A 24,654-nucleotide genomic window follows, 5' to 3' on the forward strand; every position below is an offset into this window, starting at 1 on the left:
ACTGCGTAGTGAGCAGAAAGATTTCTAGAGAGCTGAGTGAGACAGGAGGAGCCTTGAGGCCTTTGCAGAGTAAGCTTTTAACTCCCACTAGCCTCCAAATGAGAGTACTCACCTCTCATTATCGCTCAGGGAGGGCACCGAGGGTATCTTGTGTCCTCAGGGCTGGACACAGCCCATATGGATTAGTAGAATAAAGAGAAAACCAGAAGGGGAGGCTTTAGTAATCATCTTTCAAAACAGAAATATATATTCCAAATGCCTTGAGGAAGGTTTCTGGAACCTCTAGGCCTGAAGTGTGGATCTCAATATCTTGGAGAAAAAAGAATGGATGTGGGCCCCGAGCCATATTTCTCAGTTCCATCAAGTGAGTTCTGGGTGTACAAGGAGGCTAGTGAAAAGCTATTAATGACATGTGCTCTGCACTCCAGTTTTTTAAAGTCAGGTTATTGAGGTATTATTTACGTGGGCTTCAACATATGCACAGTTGTATAGTAACTACCACAGTCAGGATATAGAGCATGTCCTTCATCACAAAAAGTGCCCTCTTTTTCCTTTAGAGTCAACATCTTCTCCCAGACTCTGGCAAGGAACTGATATTTTTGTTTCCCTATAATTTTGCCTTTTCTAGAATGTCATAAAAACGAGGTATAGTATGTAACCTTTTGAATCTGGCTTCTCTCATTTAGCATAATATGTTTGAAACTTATTTGTGTTATCATGTTTTTCAATAATTTGTTCCCTTTTTTTGCTGAGTAGTTGATGCAGAAAATCAATCTAGGGAAGTAAACATTTTAACTGGGGCAGGTTGGGGGTGACAGTGCATCCCAATTTGCTTGGGGTAAACCTGGTTTATGTCTGCTGACCCAGAGTAATTTTTAATAGTATTTCCTTTTACTCTCAAATATGTCCTAGTTTGGATGATAAATTATATGGCTGTTGTAAACTGAGTGACAAGATATGTTCATAGTTCATTGCTCTATAGTGTTGTCAGTTTTGCCTTCCAAAATACCAGAGTTGTATATATTTATATTTCATATAAATATTTTGAATGGTAACTTGCATGTAATCTTATTTTGATCTTCACAAGTCTCATTTTGCATTTGAGAAAACTGATTCAGAATAGAATAAATGATTTGCCAAAAATCATGAGATTAAAAGTGATAAAACCTGCATTGTCTATCTACACATTTACCCTTAATATCTCATATTACTTGAGAGACAGTATAGTGTATTGGTTAAGAGTGGAGGCAATGGTGACAGAATGCCTGGGTTCCAGTCCTGACTCTTACCGCTTTTTTGCTGTCTGACCTTAGGCAAATTATGTAATCTTTCTGTGCCTTAATTTCCTCGTCTATAGAAAGGGCATAATATGATATAACTACAATGCCTATGGCTAGCATGTGGTAAGCTTTTGATAAAGGCTGCTGTTATTTTTAATGATATTACCGTTCTTTCATTAACACCATTGCAATAGAACCTCCCTCCCTCAACAAAAAACCTCCCTTTCCCCCATATAAAAAAATAGTACGGAATGTTTTGCTCAACTTCCTTTATAATTAAAAAAAATTATTAATCTCTGATAGCATGGTACCTGATTATGGAGGTCTTCGATATTTAGATAACTATTGATAGTTTAGTCTTGATGTAGTAAATCAATTCCACAAACTCTGTTCCTTGGTACATCTGCATCTTTCAAATTTTATATGTATTGGTCAAAATTTTTAAAATTTTTTTAAAGTAGGATGGTGGCTAAGTTTGGGAATCAGAGTTAAATAAAATTATGCAGGCTCCTCAGAGCCTTTTTAATGTATTTAATTTCCAAGAAGCAGATTTAACATCTAGCATATCTAAACTTATGTGAACAGAGTAAAACATCGATTAAAATCTATGTGGATACTCTAAACATAATTTGGGACAGGAGGGACCTTTTAGCGATTTGGGGGTTTTGCCATCAATACCATAGCTTGCAAAGGTTGATTTATAGGAACCAGGAAGAGACTGGAGGCAGGAAAATCAAATAATTCATATAGTAATTAGGCTTGAAGTGATAGGGCTATCATTTTGACACTGGGAAAGGAAAGGTCCAAATGGGTCCGTGAAATATTTTGAAGAAAGATTCAAGAAGACTTAGTGATTGATTGGAAGGAAGGAGAGGGGAGTCAAAATAACTCCTAGGTTTCTAGTCTGAGAGAAATTTGATGGCAGTAATTTAAAATTTGGTAGCTAGGAGGGGCAGCTAGTTGTCCTGATGTAGGAAGAGATTGAAGAGGTTTGTTCTAGATGTGTTGACTTTGACCTAGCAGTGGCAGATCAAGAAGTCAGATGCATAGAAGTTAGAGGAGAGTCAGGGACTACAGAAATAACTGAAGCTATGAAAGCATATTTTTCCAATTTTAGTGTAGTGAGAAGAGAGTTGTTGAAGGAAAAGGAACCAAAAAGGAGAAAGGGAACAAGGAGAGTCAAGATAGTGCTGTGTCCTGTGATCAGAAAGATTGAGGGTGGGAAAGATGAAGGGATGAAAAAGCTAAATGGTGATGAAGAATGAGCAAAGGCTGTAGAGTTATCGTGGCTGACCTAAGTGGGCATCATCAATGCTCCAAAAGGCTCCCTTATAGCTTCAAGTAACTTTGAAGGTGCAACTTTTTCAGATAAGAGGGCAGAGTAAAAACAAGGTTATAAAGGGTTAAAGAGAAAATGGAAACTAAAAAGCACTCATTGTAGAAATTTGGCAGGAAAGAGAAGTAGAGAAAGAGTATAGAAGTTGAGAGGGGAAACCTGAGCAAGTTTGAAAGCAGAAGGAGAGGAATCAGTTCAAAGGGAGACATTGAAGATATAAAAGTGTGTGCGGGAGCTAAGTCCCAAGTGAGGTGAGAAGGTGAGAATTGAGAAAGTTAGATGGAGTTGCCCTAATTTTGGAAAAGTTAAAATAAATTCTTCCCTAGAAAATGTTACCTCTATGTGGTGGCATTTACACCTTTCTCACTTTTTTACTATAAGGTAGTTATATAATTTAGCTGCCTTTTGTAAGATGGTGACTTCATTAAGTTAGAATAGTATTCATATTATGAAAATAGTTCATGTTCATTGTAGAAAATAGAGAAATGTGTAAATGAAGGAAAAAACCTACCTATAATTCCACCAGCAATAAATAACTTCTGCTAATTATTATTTTTTTTTTTTGTGGTACGCGGGCCCCTCTCACTGTTGTGATCTCTCCCGTTGCGGAGCACATGCTCCGTTCGCACAGGCTCAGCGTCCATGGCTCACAGGCCCAGCCGCTCCGCGGCATGTGGGATCCTCCCAGACTGGGGCACGAACCCGTGTCCCCTGCATTGGCAGGTGGACTCTCAACCACTGCGCCACCAGGGAAGCCCGATAGCGCTCTTGAATGGATTGATTATATATATACATACAGCTTTTGAAACACCAGAATTATACTGTACATTCAATTTTCTGTCCTGCTTTTTATAATACTGTTATTTTTTGAACTTTCTTCCACGTCACAAGACATTCTTTGAAAATAGTGTTTTTAATATTCCATTGTAAGCACTGATCCCATTTGAGTCAGCTTTGGCATTCTCAATTTCTTTTTTTATCACCCTGTTTTTTAACTTGATCCAAATTCCATTATTCATCTTAAGTGCTAGATAGCAAAGCATTTATTGAGAGGCTGGTAGCTGAATTTTGGAGGAAAGAATCAGTATCCCCAGGCCCTAAAGATTGCCCCAGAAAATCTCATCTTTACCTTCTGTTTTTCTCCCCTGCACTGAAATTCTTGAGAGAAAAAGTCCACGTTCATCCTTCCCTTTCATTTTTTGTGGGGCAGCTGTGTCATGGGGAAACTTAAGATTTGTCCTTAAGCCCTATAAATTCCCTGATGGGCGCTAGAAAAGAAAAAGTTACCCTTATAGGACGAGGGAAGGTTGGAAAGTAGGGCTCCCTTATAGTTTACGTTCATTTGTCCCTGTCTTGTCATCTCCTCAGAAAAATTAGCACTCTCATCTTATTTGACTTTTTTGGCTATTCAGGATTGAAAATGTTCACTTTATTGTAGTTGGGAATGAATTGGATTCAATTAATGAAAACAGAGATGTGGTAGAATGGCATAGATTCTGTGCCGTACACTCTGTCACTAACCTAGTTAGTGTCTTTGGGCAAGTTACTTGATCTCTCAGGGTGAAAAAATTAGGCTGAAGCTTTAAATTCGAAAACCTCTTTTTTTACTTATATATTTTATTACTCTGCCATAGTGGTCAGTTTTCAGCCTCAAGACTCTTAGGGAATACAGTTCACGCCCTTTGTGATAGTGAGAGTTGACTCTATGGTGGTGATTGGAAGAGAATCACTTATACCAGGAATACTAATTATTCAATATTATAATTCTTTGTATAACCATGCTTTGCTTTCCAAGGCAAGGAATGAAATTGCCTAGTGAAATTGTAGAGTTAAATACAGTGCAAATAATTGATGTACTGTAGTATATTGATGTAAAAAGAAAGCTTAAGTTAATTTGATCTTGAGCTGTAACTTACTAGAGACAAAAGTCCAGACATGTTTCATTTCTGTATGATGAGCTTTTCTCATTGTCGTGAGTAGATAGGGAGTATCTATCTAAGTAACACTTAGAACTATTTAATCTTTTGATTTGGTAGCCATTGTAATAGATTATGTCAATAGATCCCTTTTCACCTTTCTAGTAGGAGATAAGTATTATATAAAGGGAATTCATCCCTCCAACTCCTTCTACATGCCACTATTCTTCTACCTTCTCAAGAAAATACCCATAAGCAATCACTTTAATGTCTTGATTTAAGAAAATATGCACTATATCCAAATTCAGAATAGTTATCAGTTAGTACTTTTTTCTCTTCTCAATATCTCCTAGCCCTTGCTTTTATTCTCTTAACGCCTTGTTTTCTTTTATTCTTTTTTCATTAAAAGATTTGTCCTTTCCAGTTTCTGTAATCACTGCCTTCAACCACTCTTAATCCCACTGCAGATTATTCTCTTTGTGTGTATTATCAAGTGGCACTTAGAAAACACCTAGAAGCCTCAATAATTGCTTTAAACCATTTGAATAGCACTGTCTTATGCTCTTGGGGAAAAGGATGTTATTGCCCAAGAAAGGTGCTACCAAATGCATGAGACATAAAGCAAAATGGAATTTGTAGTGTAAAAAATCCTTTGTAATGAGACTTTAACTATTAGAACTTTGATAATTTCCTTCTCTTTTTTAAGGCTTTACTCAAGTATAATTTACATACCATAAAATTCACCTTTTTAAAATGTACAATTCACTGTTTATAAGTATATACAGAATTGTGCCGTTATCAACCCAAATCTAATTTTAGAACATCTCCATCGCCCACCATAGAGCCTTGTGCCCATTGGTAGTTATTCCCACTCCCAACCCAGCCGTAGGCAACCACTAATCTACTTTCTGTCTTTATAGATTTTACTTGTATGGGCATTTCATATAAATGGAATCACATAATATGTGGTCTTTTGTGTTTGCCTTATTTCACTTAGCCGAACGTTCATGCATATTGTAACATGTATTAGTACTTCATACCTTTTTGTTACTGAGCAATGTTCCAGACAGATATACTACATTTTGTTTATTCATCCACTAGTTGATAAACATTTGAGTCCTTTCCGCTTTTTGACTATTCTGAATAATATTGTATGAACATTTGCATACACGTCTTTGTGTAGATGTAAACTCTCATTTCTCATGAGTAAATACGTAGGAGTGGAATTGCCGGGTCATATGGTAAGTCTATATTTAACATTTTAAGAAACTGCCCAGCTGTACCGTTTCATATTTCCCATGGTAACGTGTGGGAGTGCCAGTTTCTCCACATCCTTCTCCACACTTGTCACTGTCTGTCATTTTTGTTGTAGCCATACTGGTGGTTGTGAAGTAATATCTCATTGTCATTTTGACTTGCATCTTTCTAATGATGTTAAATCCTTCGCTCTTAAAAAAATGCAACCTTGTTCTTTAATAAACTATTTTAGGGAGTTCCCTGGTGGTCTAGTGATTAGAATTCTAGGCTTTCACTGCCATGGTCCAGGTTCATCCCCTGGTTGGGGAAAGTGAGATCCCACAAGCTGTGCAGCACAACCAAAAAAAAAAAAAAAACTGTTTTAGCCTCTGAATAGATGAATATTTTTCCCATATGAAAGGGGGACAGCCTATCAATAAATAAATGCTATCTTCTAGAGGAAAAAATATTCAAATCTACAGACTTAATACATATATACATACACACGTTTGTGTGTAATAAACAGGGTTAAATCTGTGGATAAAGGATTCTGGTAGTCTGCTATGAAAAAGTTAGGCTAAAGACTAAAGGTGAAAGTTGTTTCAATTAATTATCATTTTTACATAGTATAGAATGGAGATTTTACTAATTCATTCAGTATATACACACAGAGCACTTTCTATGTGTCAGGCAGTGTTTTAAGCCCAGGGAATATAGCAGTGAACCAGCAGGCAAGATCCCACTCCTCATGGAGCTTACATTTTAGTGGAGAAGACGTATGATAAACAGACAAATAATATATGTCTAGTAGTGTAAATGTTATGAAGAAAAATAGGATAGGGTGAGAAGATAGAAGTGAAAGTAGGTGCTATTTGAGAGGAGAGGTCAGAGAAAGCACTCTGAGGAGGGCATATTGGAGCAAGAACCTAAAAATGTTGTAAGGAAGAAAGCCATAAGAATATATGAGGGGAAAGCATTCCTCAGATACAGAGTAGCAAACACACAGAGCCTTCCTTGAGATGAGAAATTTTGTAATCCATCATCCGCTGATCAGGCAAATTTAGGCCTCAGTAGACATAAAACAGCTTTGGTACATTAGACCAAGTTACTTACCTTCCCAAAACTTTATTTTTTTTAAAAAAAATGAGGATTGTAATTTCTGCATCAGAGATTGTGCTGATGATTAAATGAGGTAACTCAATATAAAGCAGCCACAGTTCTATGATATAATGATAGTAACTGTTATTTTCTTGGAAATTGTTGTTATTGTCACACTACCCATTTTAAGCTTTCAAAATTAGTTTTCCAACTACTATTCTGTAGTAAATTTTTTTGTTTAAAAATCTTTAGGATCTTAAACCAGATACTACCGTCTTAGAAATGTCATAGTCTTAATGAAACAGGACTATTCCTCCCAGCTTACAACTATTATGCTTTCAATTATCATTCTACTATATTTATTTATTTTAAAAATATGAATGACATTGAGAACTCTCTCTTTCAATTACTTTAATTTCCTAAGGTTTGTTTGTGATAGAGACAACTCCAGGTTTATTGATGAGTTGGATTCCAAAAAGTTGACTTTTTATTGGTTGTTTAGTAATCAGATTACATCTTTGACAGAAACAAAGGCCTACTCTAATAGGTGATTAGTTTCCAAGCTTAGGCCTTAATAGCCTGTTTAGAGCTGATCCAGTAGTACTATTAATTGGATTTCTATGGGAAAATGTAACTTGAATCCAACTCAGGATGCTAAAAATACTTTCTTTAATTTAGCATCTTCGTATAAGAAAAAGATGGAGGGAGGCACCTTGTAATAAATGCCTGTTGTATATAGTGGATTTAAATTTATTCTTTGGATACCTATACTGGTAAATAACCAAGTTATTCCCACCTTGTAACCTTGTACAATATTGAGATATTTGGTATTTTTTCCTTAAGCTCTCAGTTCCTCCTACCTGAATCCAATCCGTTATCAAAAGTCCAATTTAAGCCTTGCTTCTTCCCAAGCCTTTCCTGATCATGGTGGTTTTCAGAAATACGCTCTATCCCTCTTTGAACTCATGTAGAACTTAATTTTCTATAAGTTTAGTCTGTATATTATGTGAGGTATACAGCCTGGTAGAATTAGATAACTATCATGTGATTATGTCATGTGTCTCTAATAGAGTAAGTTTCTTAAGGGCAAGAATATCATCTTTGTTTTCCTTTCATCATTTTGCTTCATTGACTCAATTATTTGTTTTAAATACTATATTGACTGTTCAAAACTTGTAAGCAGAACTTTATTTTCCCATAAATCCAGACACCGTTCTTAATATATTTGTATTAGATTACAAATTAACTCTTTTTTAGTAAGTGGATTTTAGAAATCTCTTCAAAGCAGTGCTCAGTTCTTTGCATACTGTATTTTTTTTAATGTATGCCTAATTCGTATCTCTTAGAATAGAGAAAATGAATTAGCTAGTTCCTCTCATGTATTTTCTTCTAGTCTCTCCAGTTTCATAGAGACTTAAAGCAGTTCGACATTTATCTTCATCTTTTTGACTGTGTATCTTGCTCATTTTTACTCTGTTGAGAGGGAAAAGTTTTGACTACCATTGCAATTTCCCTAGATACCTAGTTTGAATTCAGAACTTTTTGGTGGGGGAGGGAGTGCTAAAGTAAATGGTAATGTATTTTTAATTTCAAATTGCACTTGCTCATCGATGATATATAGGAATGTGATTGACTTGTATTTTAACCTTGTATTCTGCATCCTTGGTGTGATCACTTACTAGTTCCAAAAGGTTTTGGGGTTTTTTTTGTTTGTTTTGGTCTGTTCTTTCAGAGTTTCTACATAGATGATCATAGCATCTGTGAACAAAGTTTTTTTCCCCCTTTCCAATCTATATATCTTTTCTTTCCGTTTCTTATTGCATTAGCTAGAACTTCCAATATGATATTGAAAAGCCGTGATGAGAGGGGACACACTTGCCTTGTGCCTAATCTTAGCAGGAAAGCTTTGAGTTTCTCACCATTAAGAGTGATGTTAGCTGTAGGTTTTTTGTAGGTGCTCTTTATCAAGTTGAGGAAGTTTCCCTCTATTATTATTATTATTATTATTTCCCCCCCGGTACGCGGGCGTCTCAGTGCTGTGGCCTCTCCCGTTGCGGAGCACAGGCTCCGGACGCGTAGGCTCAGCGTCCATGGCTCACGGACCCAGCCGCTCCGCGGCATGTGGGATCTTCCCAGACCGGGGCACGAACCCGTGTCCCCTGCATGGGCAGGCGGACTCTCAACCACTGCACCACCAGGGAAGCCCTCCTCTATTATTATTTTAATGAGAGTATTTATCATGAATGGGTGTTGAGTTTTGTCAAATACTTTTATGGCATCAATTGATAATGATCATATGACTTTTCTTCTTTAGCTTGTTAATATCATGGGTTACATGGATTGATTTTCAAATATTGAACAAGCGTGTCCCTGGGACAAATGCCACTTGATTGTGGTGTATAATTCTTTTTTGTATTGTGAATTCCATTAGCTGATATTTTGTTAAGAGTTTTTATTTACAGCCTTGAGAGATATTGGTTTGTAGTTTTCCCTTTTTTGTGCTTTTTTGTCATATTTTTGCATCAGGATAATACATATTAGCTTCATAAATTGAATCGGGAAGTCTTCCTTGCTCTTCTGTTTTCTTGAAAAGGTTGTGTAGAATTGGTGTTCAGTCTTAAACATTTGGTTGAATTTTCCATTAAAATCATCCAGGCTTGGAGATTTCTAGTTGGGGAGTTTTAAAATTATGAATTGTTTCCTTAATAATTACAGGGCTATTCAAGTTGCTTACTTCATATTGAGTGAGTTGTGGTGTTTCTTGAGGAATTGGCCTACTTCTTTTAACTTGTCAAATTTATGTTTGTAGAGTTGGTTGTGGTATTTTCTTATCCTTTCAATGTCTGTAGCATCTATAGTGATATCTCCTTTTCATTCCTGGTATTGGTAATTTGTTTTTTTTCCTTTGTCAGTTTCCCTGGAGGTTTGAAAATTTTTTTGACCTTTCAATGAACTAGTTCTTTGTCTTGTTAATTTTTTCTGTTGTCTTTCTGTTTTCGGTTTTATTGATTTCTATTATTTATTATTTCCTTCCTCTGCTTGCTTTGGGTTTATTTTGCTCTTCTTTTTCTAGGTTCTTGATGTGGAAGCTTAGGTTATTGATTTGAGACTTTTCCTTTTTATGCATTTTAGTGCTAAAAATTTCCCTGAGCACTGTTTTAGCTGTGTTCCACAAATTTTAATATGTTAAATTTCCATTTTCATTTTGCACAGTGTATTTTATTGATTTCCCTTGAGACTTCCTCTTTAACCCATGAACTTTTTAGAAGTGCACTGTTTGGTTACTAGGCGTTTGGAGATTTTCCTGTTATTTTTCTTTTATTGATTTTTAGTTTGATTTCTTTGTAGTTGGAGAACATGCTCTATATGATTTCGCTTATTTTTTTTTAATTTATTTTTTTAAGCAGAGGTCTTCTTAGAAGCCCATATGATTTAAATTTATTTATTTATTTATTTATGATTGTGTTGGGTCTTCGTTTCTGTGCGAGGGCTTTCTCTAGTTGTGGCAAGCAGGGGCCCCTCTTCATCGCGGTGCGCGGGCCTCTCACTATCGCGGCCTCTCTTGTTGCGGAGCACAGGCTCCAGACGCGCAGGCTCAGTAGTTGTGGCTCACGGGCCCAGTTGCTCCGCGGCATGTGGAATCTTCCCAGACCAGGGCTCAAACCCGTGTCCCCTGCATTGGCAGGCAGATTCTCAACTACTGTGCCACCAGGGAAGCCCTATTTTTTATTTTATTTTATTTTTTTTGGCATCTTGGAGTTTGATGTGTTTATATATATTTTTATTGAAGTATAGTTGATTTATAATATTGTGTTAGTTTCAGGTGTACAGCAAAGTGTTTCCATTATACATACATATATATCAATTTTTTTTTCAGATTGTTTTCCCTTACAGGTTATTACAAAATACTGAGTATAGTTCCCTGTGCTATACAGTAGGTCCTTGTTGGTTATCCGTTTTATATATAGTAATATGTATATATTAATCTCAAACTCCTAATTTATCCCTTCCCCCACTTCCCCCTTTGGTAACCATAAGTCTTTTATGTCTATAGGTCTATTTCTGTTTTGTATATAAGTTCATTTGTATCTTTTTTTTTTAGATTCCACATATAAGTGATATCATGTGATATTTGTCTTTGTCTGACTTACTTCACTTAGTATGATAATTTCTAGGTCCATCCATGTTGCTGCAAATGGCATTGTTTCATTCTTTTTTACGGCTGAGTAATATTCCATTGAATAAATATCCCACATCTTCTTTATCCATTCCTCTGTCAATGAACATTTAGGTTGCTTCCATGTCTTGGTTATTGTAAATAGTGCTGCAATGAACATTGGGATGCATGTACCTTTTCAAATTGTAGTTTTCTCTAGATACATGCCCAGGAGTGGGATTGCAGGATCATATGATAACACTATTTTTAGTGTTTTAAGAAACCTCCATACTGTTCTAGATAGTGTCTGCACCAATTTACATTCCCACCAACAGTATCAGAGGGTTCCCTTTTCTCCACACCCTCTCCAGCGTTTATTATTTGTAGACTTTTTGATGATGGCCATTCTGACTGGTGTGAGGTGATACCTCATTGTAGTTTTGATTTGCATTTCTCTAATAATTACCAATACTGAGCATCATTTCAATTATTTCAAATTGTTGTGGTTTGTTTTATAGCCTAAGATATAGCCTATCTTGGTATATGTTCTGTGGCATTTGAAAATAATTATTCTGCTGTTGTTGGTGGAGTGTTCTATAAATATTGATTTGATCCTATTGGTTGATGATGTTATAACTTTGCTGCATTTCTGTCTATTTGTCCTATCAGATGTTGAGAGGGGTTATTGAAGTCTCCAAGATTATTGTGGATTTGTCTGTTTCTCCTTTCAGCCATGTCAGGTTTTTTTTAATAATTAAACTTTATTGAGCTCTAATTCACATACCATACTTCACCCACTTAAAGTATATAATTCAATGACCTTTAGTATATTCACAGAGTTCTGCAGCCATCATAATCAATTTTAGAGCATTTTCATCACCTCCCGAAAGAAACCCCATACCCATTATAGCACTGCTGGACAACCACTAATTGACTTTCTGTCTCTAAAGATATGCTTATTCTGAACATTTCATATAAATAGAATCATACAGTATGTGATCTTTCATTTCTGGCTTCTTTTCTTTCACTTAACATAGTGTTTTGAGGTTCATCTATGATTGACCATATATCAGGACAAAAATTCATTTTTATGGCTGGATGATATTCCATTGTATGGATTTTATTTATTTACCGCATTTTATCCATTCATCAGTTGATGGATGTTTGGATAGTTTCCAATTTTTAGCTCTTACGAATAATGCTGCTGCTATGAACATTTGTGTACAAGTCTTTGTGACAAGTTTTATTTCTTTTGGATGTATATGGTCATATGGTAACTCTTTTTAAACTTTTGAGGAGCTGCCAAACTGTTCTCCAAGGTGACTGGATCCTCTTACATTCTCACCAACAGTATGGTGTTATCTGGGCTTTTGCATTAATATTCATCAGTAAAATTGGTCCATGGTTTTATTGTGCAATCTTTATTATATTTTAATAACACTGGTATACTGGCTTCTTAAAAGAATTTGGAAGCTTTTCTTATCTTTGGAACCACTCTAAGTTACTACCATAGTGCTACATTACACTAATTTTTACCCCCTTATTTTAGAAGTTATGATGAAATTGTATGAATTTGGATTTAGAATACTCTTTAGCCATATGTATAGACTTTAGTTCCAGGTACCAAATGTCTGTATTTTCAAAAGGGGAATTTAAAGAGGGTGCCACTCCAGAGAAGTAATAGTGGACCCAAAGACAGAACTGATTAAGAACATTCCCCACTGGATCACCAAGGGAAAGCAGCAACATCACAGATGAACCAAAACAGTATTTCATTCATATGTATTCCTTCAAACAGATTATCTGACCAACCTTGTTGATTTTATCCTGAAATAAAATTAATTTACATTCTAGTCTAGAAATAAGGCTAGGAGAAAGGTGAGGGAGAAATAAAATTAGATCTCAATGAAATTTTTACCCCAGAAGATCTGTAAGATTGATCAACTACATACAGTTGAGAGTTGACTGTAGGTGAGATCCTATCCTTTCTTTGTAAGTACATTATGTATATAAAATAAACAAGAGAATACGGTGGATGGAACTGGCTTTAATGAATGGAAATCTGGACAACTTTAAAACAATGAGCACTACAGTATTTAATGAGAAACTTTCAGAGAGAACTCTAATTCAGTAGTTCCCAGGTGAGGTCTTCAGACCAGCAGCATGAGCATCACCCAAGTGCCTGTTAGAAATGCAGAGTCTCACGCCCCACTTCAGTCTTTCAGGGGATGGGGCCCAACTATCTGTATCATAGGGAGGTCCACAAATGATTCCGATGCTAAAGTTTGAGAACTGCTGCTCCAGCTTATCACTTCTATGTTTCTAGGCTGACTTTAAAGCTGGTCCCATCCTCTGGCTCCATGTTTTTACCTGTAGTTTAGCCGAAATAAACTTATTTCAGAGTCCAAAAGGAAGACATTTGCCTAATTTTAGGAGCCCCTGTGTTGGTGACCAGAATATTCTATACTGGTTAAGGAGGACTGGTAAACAGTTTTGAGACCTTGGAATGTAAGGTACTAATGAATTATTTTACTAATTATGTTTTCCATTTCAAATATCTCTGATTCTATGATTATGTAAGCTGATTAACTTACATAGTAGCAAAACAAAGTGACAATAAAAAATTATGCTAATTTAATAGCAAATTACAACTATGTGCCTTTTGATATGAAATCATAAAATTAATTATTCTTGGTGTTTTCATTTACCTTTCTTCTTTTTTCTTTATTTTTCAAACTTATAAACTTGCAAGCATAGTGCATTTTAACAGAGGAATTTTGCTATTTCTTGCCAATTTCAAATTATAACTTCCAGCCTTGTCAGTTTTTGCTTCATGTATTTTTCACCTGTGTTGTTTGGTGTGTACATATTTAAGATTGCTATGTTTTCTTGATGGTTTGACCCTTTTATTTTTATTTTTTTATAAATTTTATTTATTTATTTTTGGCTGCATTGGGTCTTCGTCACTGCACATGGGCTTTCTCTAGTTGTGGTGAGCAGGGGCTACTCTTTGTTGCAGTACGTGGGCTTCTCATTGCCGTAGCTTCTCTTGTTGTGGAGCACAGGCTCTACGTGTGCAGGCTTCAGTAGTTGTGGCACGAGGGCTCAGTAGTTGTGGCTCGTGGGCTCTAGAGTGTAGGCTTAGTAGTTGTGGCGCAGGGGCTTAGTTGCTCTGCGGCATGTGGGATCTTCCCAGACCAGGGCTCAAACCCGTGTCCCCTGCATTGGCAGGTGGATTCTTAACCACTGTGCCACCAGGGAAGTCCTGGCTCTTTTAAATTAATATTTGCATGATACATCTTTTTCTTCCTTTTACTACTTTCTTTTTTCTCCTGTGATGAGAACTTTTAAAGATCTATTAGGATCTTTCTTCTATGTTCTACTTTCCTTTATCATTATATTTGAAATGAATTTCTTATAGACAGAATATTGTTAGGTCATGTTTCTTAATGTACTCTGCCAATCTCTGTTTTTTAACTGATATGTTTAGAGCATTCATATATAATGTAATTATTGATATGTTTCTGCCATTTTATTTTTTGTTTTATGTTCTCTCCATTTTTTTGTTTCTTTTTTCTTGCCTTCCTATGAGTTATTTGTACACATTTTAAACATTACATCTCAATTTATCTATAGTAGTTTTTACTATGTTTCTTAATAAAACAGTAGCAATAGCTTCTAGCAATGGTTCTAGGTATTATGTTACACATCTATAATTTATCACAGTCTACTGATGGCATCATTTTACAAGTTTGAGTAAAGTGTGGAAACTTTACCTCCCTTTATATATCCCTTTGCCCTTCCGCACTTACAACATAGTTGTCTTAAACATTCTTCTACATATACTTTGAACCACATCAGATAGTGTTATAATTTTTGCTTCAAACATAATTTACCTTATAGTTTTCTTTTTGTCTCCTTGATGTTCTAATATTCCTTCTTTAATTTCCTTTTATTTGAGAATGTCTTGGTTTCTCCTTCATTCCTGAAGGATATTTCCTCCACATAGGAGATTCTGGGCTGACAGTTCTTTTCTTTTGTCACTTGAAACATGTACCACTGCCTTGTGACTCCCTCAGTTCTCTCCATCTCCTCTCTAATGAGCCCCAGGTATTATAACTCAATTTCATTTATGTGATGACTTCTCCCTTCAGTCTGTTATCCCGCTCCAATTGTTGTCATGTACTCCTGGTGCACAGCCATCATCCTGGGATCTTTGTTCATAACCATCATGAGAATTCCCTTCTCATTTCTCTTGTTGGCTCTCCATTTCTTGTATTTCTCATTTTTATTATTTCTCAGATTGCTGCATGAAGAATTTTTTTTGGAACTTTGAATTTCTGAAGATTTTTTTTCCTACACTTGCACTCAGGTGGTGACTAGTCTGGATATAAAATTTCAAGTTTCCTAAGAATTTTGAAGGCATTGTTCTATGCCTTTATCATTTGTATGTGACTTAGTTTGGATTTTAGGGGGAGTTTGTTTATTTGTTTATTGTATGTTTTCCCCTTCTCTGGCTTCTCTGGTGCTCTGAAATATGACAATGTGCCTTGTAGGTCTATTTTCATCTGCAGTGCTGACCCTCAATGTGCCCTTTCACTTTGGGAATTCATGGCCTTCAACCGTGAACAGTTTTTAATTCTTTGCTTTCTTGTTTTTTTCTGTACTCTTTCTGAAATTCTGTTTATTTGAATGTTGGTCTCTATAAACCAATCCAGGTTCTTTTAAAAAATCTTTTTACCCTACGTTCTAGGAGATACCCTCAACTTCTTTTCCAACTTCTATTGAGTTTTTCTGCTATCTTATTACATCCTATTTTTAATTTCCAAGAGTCTTTGTCAGCTTGTTTTTTTCTCATTTGTGTTTCATGGATGCAATTTGTTCTTATCTCTAGAGGATTTTTTGAAAGTTGGGTTTATTGAGATGTTTACATGCAAAAAAAAAAAAATCATGCTATTAGAGTTTTGACAGGTAACTACTACCATAATCAAGATATAAAAAGTTCTTTGGGGACTTTGACCATCACTGATGTCAGTATTTTTAGGAGTGTGTGTGTGTGTGTGTGTGTGTGTGTGTTTTCCTCTGGGACTGATCAGAGTTCCCAAAGAAGCATCTTCAGTACTCTTTCCCTGGAGTATTTAAGCCTGGCTACAAGCCTCTGTGAGGCATGTGGTAGAAAGAAGGTTAGAGGTCTTAACATTTAGTATGTAAACTTTCACTTGATCGCCCTGTTTAGAATATGTTCCTCTCACCCACATTTGTGCCTGGTGTTTCCCATCCCAAGGACTCTGTTTTAGATTTTCCATACAATAAAACTCCAGTTTTTTACTGAAATGGGGAAGGGGATCTAGGACTCTTAACTGTGTCTTAAATGGACATTCATTCATTGTACTTGTTCTTAAGCCCACCTTTATCCCACTTTTTGAGGTCCTTAGTATTGCCAATTTCTGAACCTTTGGGGGATTCTGCTTTTCACCTTTCCTCACTGATGCTTTAGGATTTTGCTTTCTCAGATCTGCTAAGTCATTTACCACTTACGCTTTGCAGTTTCCAAAATGTTGTTGCCATTGCCTCATCTTCTATTCTTTGCCCTTATGGGGTTTATGCCTTTAAAATCTTCTTTACTGTCATTGCAATAGGGTTTCAGGGAAAGGTAAAAGTAATTGCACGTGTTTAGTCCATTATCTTTAACTAAAAGTCCCCCTTTCTTTCAAAGACAAAACAAACAAACAAAAAAGCTTACCTTGTGCACAGAACCCTTTATGATCTAGCTTCTGCCTATCTCTCCAGCCTCATTTCTCACTCTGCTGCAGCACACCCCCAGCCTAAGCTCTAGTCACATGCATCTACTTAACACATTGCCAGGCAAATCATGTTGCTTCATGCCTTTCAGTTCTACACATGCTATTTTCTCAATGTGCTATTTGCCCTAGAAGACTTTTCCTCAGTGGAGATTTGCTGACTTGCATGGGTGCCCCTCTGTCAGAGTGCTTATTGTATTACTGCAATTATTTATTTACTTTTTTAAAAGTCTCATCCTAGAGGTTTAGTAACCTGGGGGCACAAGTGGATGGGCTGTCCCTGAATTAGCCGCAAGAAATCGTAAAATACCCTGAAATTGATTGCAGAATTTCCTGTGTTCGTGTATATTTTTGGAAAATTCTCTAAGACAGATTTTTTTTTTTTTTTTACTAAGAATGTGTATCAGAAAAACCTGTGGGGACGGGCAGGGAGGGAGAGGGAGGGAGAGGGATGGACTGGGAGTTTGGTGTTGGTAGATACAAACTATTACATTTAGAATGGATAAACCACAAGGTCCTAATGTGTAGCACAGGGAACTATACTCAATATCCTGTGATAAACCATAATGGAAAAGAATATTAAAAAAGAATGTCTCTATGTGTGTAACTGAGTCAGTTTGCTGCACAGCAGAGATTGCCACCACATGATAAATCAACTGTACTTCAATAAAAAATTTTTTTTAATGATAAAAATACCTGTGGGGCTTTTTAAAAATATAATTGTTTTGGGCTTTTTTCCTGATACCTGCTGAGTTATAGTCTGAAATTAGGGCCCAGAAAGATGTATTTTCAGAAAGCTTCCTAAATGATTCTTTAGAACAGGATCGCTGTCCGTCATCTACATTAACTCCAGGGCCTGGCATATAATGAATGCTCAATAAATGTTTAAAACAAGAATGAGGGAGGGCTTCCCTGGTGGTGCAGTGGTTGAGAGTCCGCCTGCCGATGCAGGGGACACAGGTTCGTGCCCCGGTCCAGGAAGATCCCACATGGCGCGGAGCAGCTGGGCCCGTGAGCCATGGCCGCTGGGCCTGCGCGTCTGGAGCCTGTGCTCCGCAACGGGAGAGGCCACAACAGTGAGAGGCCCGCGTACCGAAAAAAAAAAAAAAAAAAAAGAATGAGGGAGAAACTTGGTTTTCAGGGCATGACCTGAAGTAAATTTGCTATGTGAAACCTGAGTGCAAGTGGGAAAGTCACTAACATCCTCTGTTACATAAATGAAGTCACAGCATCTATTTTCTGCCCTTTGGATATAATTGGAGGAGCAAAAGAATGTGGGTTATATTTTTCAAAGATGGAAGAAAGCTAGCTGCACGAATGAAAGAAAAATTTAAAGGTTGGGCATAAAACAAGTCAGATATATATAGTCTGATTTTGGTTCCCCTGGCTGCTTATGGTTGTATACGACCCAGTGATTTGCTTCCAAAAATTTAGGCTTCCGTGCATTTGAATTTCAAGATACCACTACTATTAGACCTGATTTCATAAACTTTAATAATATATGGCTAGTGATATGGAAAATGGGGAGATTGACATGTTGTGTTGGCAAAAAGTACATGCCATATTATTGTAACTGGTTGCAACTTAAGAATGAGAACAGAAAGAACTTTACTGGAATCCCCTGCCTTGTGCTTCCTCTATGTTTAAGGCTTTTAAAAAATGTATAACTTAGAACTACATTCATACCTCAGAGATATTGCAGGTTTGGTTTCAGACCACCTTAATAAAGCAAGTCACACAAATTTTTTGGTTTCCCATTGCATATAAAAGTTATGTTTACACTATACTGTGTGTAGTTTATTAGGTGTGCAGTAGCATTATGTTTAAACAAATGTACATACCTTAATTTAAAAATACTTTATTGCTAAAAATTGCTAGCCATCATCTGAGCCTTCAACAAGTCGTAATCTTTTTGCTGATGGAAGGTCTTGCCTCAGTGTCGATGGCTGCTGACTGATCAGGGTGGTGGTTGCTGAAGTTGGGGTGGCTATGGCAGTTTCTTAAAATAAGACAGCAGTGAAGTTTGCTGCGTCAATTGACTCTTCCTTTCACAAATGATTTCTCTGTAGCATTAAGTGCTGTTTGATAGCACTTTACCCACTGCAGAACTTCTTTCAAAATTGGAGTCAGTCCTCTCAAACCCTGCCGCTGCTTTATCAACTGAGTTTGGCAATATTCTATATAAATTCTTTCTCGTCATTTCAAAAGTTTTCACAGCACCTTCACCAGGAGTGGATTCCATCTCAAGAATCCATCTTCTCTGCTCATCCAGAAAAGGCAGCTCCTCATCTGTTAAAGTTTTATCATGAAACTGCAGCAATTCAGTTACATCTTCCAGCTCCACTTCTAATTCCAGTCCTCTTGCTATTTCTACCACATCTGTAGTTACTTCCTCCACTGAAGTCTTGAACCCCTCAAAGTCATCCATTAGGGTTGGAATCAACTCTTCCAAAATCCTGTTAATGTTGATATTTTGACCTTTTCCCATGAGTCACAAATGTTTGTAATGACATCTAGAATGTTGAATCTGTTCCAGAAGTTTTTCAATTTACTCTGCTATAGCCTTACAAAATATATTTCGTAAATAATAAGACTTGAAAGTCAAAATTACTCCTTGATCCATGGGCTGAAGAATGGATGCTCTGTTAGCAGGCATAAAAACAACATGAATCTCATTGTACATCTTCATCGGAGCTCTTGGGTGACCAGGTGCATTGTGAATGAGCAGTAATATTTTGCAAGGAATCTTTTTTTCTGAGCAGTAGGTCTCAACAGTGGGCTTAAAATCTTCAGTAAACCATATTGTAAACACATATGCTTTCATCCAGGCTTTCTTGTTTCATTGTAGAGTTCAAGTAGAGTTGATTTATCATAGTTCTTAAGGGCCCTAGGATTTGGGGAATGGTAAGTGATCACTGGCTTCAACTTAAAGTCATCAGCCACATTAGGCCCTAAGAAGAGAGTTAGACTGTCCTTTGAAGCTTTGAAGCCAAGCTTTGACTTCTCTCTTAGCTATGAAAGTCCCAGATGGCATCTTCTTCCAACAGAAGGCCGTTTCATCTCCATTGAAAATCTGTGGTTCAGTGTAGCCACCTTCATTCATTATCTTAGCTAGATCTTCTGGATAACTTGCTACAACTTCTACATCAGCACATGCTGCTTCACTTTGTACTTTTATGTTATAGAAATGGCTTCTTTCCTTAAACCTCATGAGTTAACCTCTTAGCTTCAAACTTTTCTGCAGCTTCCTTACCTCTCTCAACCTTTATTAAAGAGAGTTAGGTCCTTGCTCTGGAATAGGTTTTGGCTTAAGGGAATGTTGTGGCTAGTTTGATCTTCTATCCAGATCACTAAAACTTTCACCATGTCGGCAATGAGGCTTTTTCGCCTTACCATTCGTGTGTTCACTGGAATGGCACTTTTAATTTCCTTCAAGAACTTTTCCTTTGCGTTCACAACTTGCCTAACTGGTGCAAGAGGCCTAGATTTAAGCCTTCTCTCTTTTGACATGCCTTCCTCACTACGCTTAATCATTTCTAGCTTTTGACTTAAAAGGAGAGACTTGCCACTGCTCCTTTCACTTGAACACTTAGAGGCCATGGTAGGGTTATTCATTGACCTAATTTCAATATTGTTGTGTCTTAGGGAATAGGGAGATCCGAGGAGAGGGAGAGAGCGGGGAATAGCCAGTCAGTGGAGCAGTCAGAACACACACATTTATCAGTTAAGTTCACCATCTTATGTGGACAAGGTTCATGGTGCTCAAATACAACTACAGTAGTAACATCAAAGATCCCTGATCACAAATCGTTATAACAAATATAATAATGGAGAAGTTTGAAATATTGTGAGAATTACCAAAATGTGACACAGACATGAAGTGAACAAATGCTGTTGGAAAAATGGTGCCAATAGACTTGCTTGATGCAGAGTTGCCACACACTTCCAATTTGTTAAAAAAAAAACAAAAAAACACAATATCTGTGAAGTGCAATAAAATGAGGTATGCCCACATGTCCTTTGCTTTACTTGTAAGCCTCTTTTATATAGCGTAGAGCTGTTGTATTTTTATGTGTGTTAAGGAAAGGATCAGGCTCATTTGCTTTTTGTATTTTCCATTTATTATTTTTATTTTTTGTCTAGGTATTTAAGAGATTATGGCATCTGAAACCCACAATGTTAAAAAACGCAACTTTTGTAATAATATTGAAGATCATTTCATTGATGTTCCTAGAAAAAGGGTCTCTAATTTCACTAATAAGAACATGAAGGAGGTAAGTAAGTCCATGGTTTCTAGGAATGGGTAAGACAGTATCTCAGTCTGTTTGGGCTGCTACACAAACAGAATACCATAGACTGTGTGGCTCATAAACAACAGAAATTTATTTCTCACAGTTTTGGAGGCTGAGAAGTCCAAGATCAAGGCCCTAGCAGAGTTGATATCCAGTGAGGGCCCACTTCCTGGTTCATAGATAGCTTTTCTCTACTTCCTCACATGACAGAAGGGGAGAGAGAGAGAATTCGCTGGGCTCTCTGTTATAAGGACACTAATCTTATTCATGGGGTTTTACTTTTATGACCTTATCACCTCCCAAAAGCCTTACTTCCTAATACCATCACTCTGGGGGTTAGGATTTCAACAGAGGAATTTTGGGGAGACACAGTCATTCAGTTTGACACAATTTAAACTGCTAAGTCTATAGATACTTCTGGTTATTAAAGTGTTTAAAAAATGGGAGGTTGACAGTTCTGCTCAATCTGCCAAAATTAAGTAGAATTAATAAAATAATTGAAATCTGTATTCCAAAAGCTCTGAAAACTTTTTGGCGGTATATTGTTTTGATATAGTATAATTTGAATATTTTAATTTAATTTTAGAGGAATCACAGAGATGCTTTTTGTTCACCCATTGCAAGGCTCATTAGCACTGATATAATTTCTTAAAATTTAACTCATTTATTTAGCACTCTGTATATATAATATGTGACTAGTAGCGTGGAAACTAGCCAGATGGGTATGTTGCGTTGTTAAAAATACCTACATACAGTGTTGTTGTAACCAATGATTGAGAGTACAGCATCAGTACAGTAAGAGCTTTAATCTGAAAAATTTAATAGTTCAATTTCAGACTTGTTGACATTAATCACAAAGTTTACATAGCTTTGTTAAGGAACTTAAATATGCTGCAACTATCTACTTTTATTTTTCAGGTTAAGAAATCTCCAAAACAGTTGGCTGCTTACATAACTAGGTAAGAGCTTCTTTAAAGTTTGTGGGAAACAGCAAATATTGAAAACTGGGTAAGAGTGAAAATGGGGGGGGGGGGGGAGTATTGTCTTTTAGTATAATAATACTAATTTATTGTCAGACAACTCCTTTGTGCCAGGTACTGTGCTAAATATATCAATATTAGATAGGTATCATTACCCCAAACAGTTGATGAGTAAAACTAAAGACTTGTGATTTCTTTAGGATTGTACATCCAGAAGGTGGTAAAAACGGCATTTACTGTCAGATCTGCCAAACTCCAAAGGCGCTTTCTACTAAACCACTGGTTCTCAAAGTGTGTGATCTGTGGACCCTGGAGGTCCCAAAGGCCTTTCAATGAGTTTGTGAGGTCAAAACTATCTTCATAACAATACTAAGACATTATTTACCTTCTTCATTTCCACTCTCTTACAAGTGTACAGTAGAGTTTTCCAGCAGCTACATGATATTTGATATCACAATATATGGAATGCAGAAGCAGATATGAGGATCCAGCTGTCTTCTGTTAAACCAGATATTAGAGATTTTGCACAAATGCAAAACAGTGCCATTCTTCTCACTATATTTTTTGTTCGTTTGTTTTGGAAAATAGAGGATTTAAAAAAATATATTCTATGTAGTATGTAATGAGTTTATCTTTTTCTTTTTCTTTTTTTGGCTGTGCTCTGAGGCATGTGGGATCTTAGCCCCGACCAGGGATTGAACCCATGCCCTCAGCAGTGGAAGTGTGGAGACTTAACCACTAGACCACCAGGAATTCCCCCGAGTTTATCATCTTTAAAATTGATTAACAAATTTTCTGTTTTAGTTTCTGATTCATCAAATATCAGTAGATATTGCCCACATAAAAAAAATTCTTTTGAGACCTCAATAATTTTTAGGAGTGCAAAGCATCCTGAGGTCAAAACATTTGAGAACCATTATACTAAACCATGAGATGTGCTCAGTAGTATTTTATCTTATTCAAACAAATTAACTGTACTTCAGCTTAATCGAAATAAGTGTTCTCTTTTATATTAAAATATATATTCAGACTTGCCTGATTCAAATTAAAATATTCGAACTTGCTCACTTATTCTATCACTTTGTTAGAAAAAGATTAGGTGAATGGAAATTGTTAAAATTTTCATACTCCCTGAATGCCCTGTAGTTCGTTTTAAAAGCATCTAGTTATTATGCTTCTTCATTTTTTTTTTTCCTCTTTTGGTGTAAAGTACCATCCTTTTCATTGTTTTCCAGATGGTTTATAATTTCCCTTTTATTTTCCTCTTCAATCTAAGAGTTAAGATTTTAAAAAATTATTCTGCTTACTTCTAATTTTAGTGGATTGTGATCACAAAATGTGGCCTACTAAATCTTTCTCTTTAAAAACTTTTAAAGGTTTTCATATGGTTCTTTTTCATTTAAGAAAATCCATTCTTTTTACAGAACAGTTGGACAAGCTGTGAAAAGCCCAGATAAACTACGTAAGGTGATCTATCACAGAAAGAAAGTTCATCATCCTTTTCAAAATCCTTGCTACAGAAAAAAGCAGTCCCCCAACAGCGGGGGCTGTGACATGGCAAATAAAGAGAATGAGCTGGCTTGTGCAGGCCGCCTCCCTGAGCAAGTGCGGCAGGGTAGTCGACCATATCTGGTTAGCCCCAGTGATTCTGGTTCTTCACAGACAGAAAGCCCATCATCAAAATATAGTGGGTTTTTTTCTGAGGTAAGTCATTTATATAAGCTTAACTTTATTCCTGTTTTAATACTGGCTTTTTCCTTTGCGATAGTCTACTAGCAAAATAGTTCACTGCTGATTAAATTCAGACTATTTGAGAGACTGTAACACCCTGAGACAATTTTCTAGATTAATTAAATTTGAATCAGTTGTTTATTCCATTTTTCCAAGTTAATGATATCTGAGATGGAATGAAATGATTAACAAGCTGCTGTAAATATCCAGAATGGAAAGTTGGCCAGTAGAGACTTAAAGAAAAGGAAAAGAAGAAATCTTGCCTAACAAGTGAACCACGAAAGCCAGTTATCCAGGCACATTTTGCTGGGCTCTCAAAATTGCCATTGGAAAGTTTTTTAAGGCAAACCTGCTTAGTTTTGCTGTTCTTCTGGCTCAGGCAAAGTTAGTTGTTTGAACAGGTTCACGGGAATTGTTTTGGATGATAGAAATGTTCTAAAACTGGACTGTGATGATGGTTGCACAACTCCGTAGATTTATTAAAAATCATTGAATGATGTATTTTAAATATGTGTGAGTTTTATGGTATGTAAATTATACCTCAGGAAAACCATTTTTTTAATGGTTATTTGAAAGAATGGTTTGTTAAAATTTATAAACACGAGTTTACAATAATAATTATTACATGTTTATTGTATATGTTATAGAAAATAAATCCAAAGGAAAAAATTATCTGTAATTTCAACATTTGTAAATAACAGTATTAAAGTTTTGATGTGTATTTTTTCTCCATATTGTTTGATAATTTGATTTTTATGTTTAATAAATTTGAATATTTTTCCATGTAATTAAAATAACACTTCTACAATTTTTTCCCTTCCAGTTTTA

General features: G+C 36.2%; 1 protein-coding gene across 7 annotated transcripts in view; it reads left to right on the top strand.

Annotated features, from left to right (window-relative positions):
- KATNBL1 (katanin regulatory subunit B1 like 1) overlaps window positions 1-24,654 on the top strand; it is a 65,560-nt gene that overhangs the window by 29,986 nt on the left and 10,920 nt on the right. For all 7 annotated transcript variants that reach the window (XM_079906728.1, XM_079906730.1, XM_079906729.1 and 4 more), the window contains 3 exons: window positions 20,967-21,097; window positions 22,034-22,074; window positions 23,520-23,799. In XM_079906728.1, the coding sequence (XP_079762854.1) occupies window positions 20,981-21,097; window positions 22,034-22,074; window positions 23,520-23,799 (438 nt within the window). In that variant the 5' untranslated portion in view covers window positions 20,967-20,980. The remainder of the gene's footprint in view (window positions 1-20,966; window positions 21,098-22,033; window positions 22,075-23,519; window positions 23,800-24,654) is intronic.

Source organism: Stenella coeruleoalba, assembly GCF_951394435.1.
Source record: "Stenella coeruleoalba genome assembly, chromosome: 2".
NCBI classification, from domain to species: Eukaryota; Metazoa; Chordata; class Mammalia; order Artiodactyla; family Delphinidae; genus Stenella; species Stenella coeruleoalba.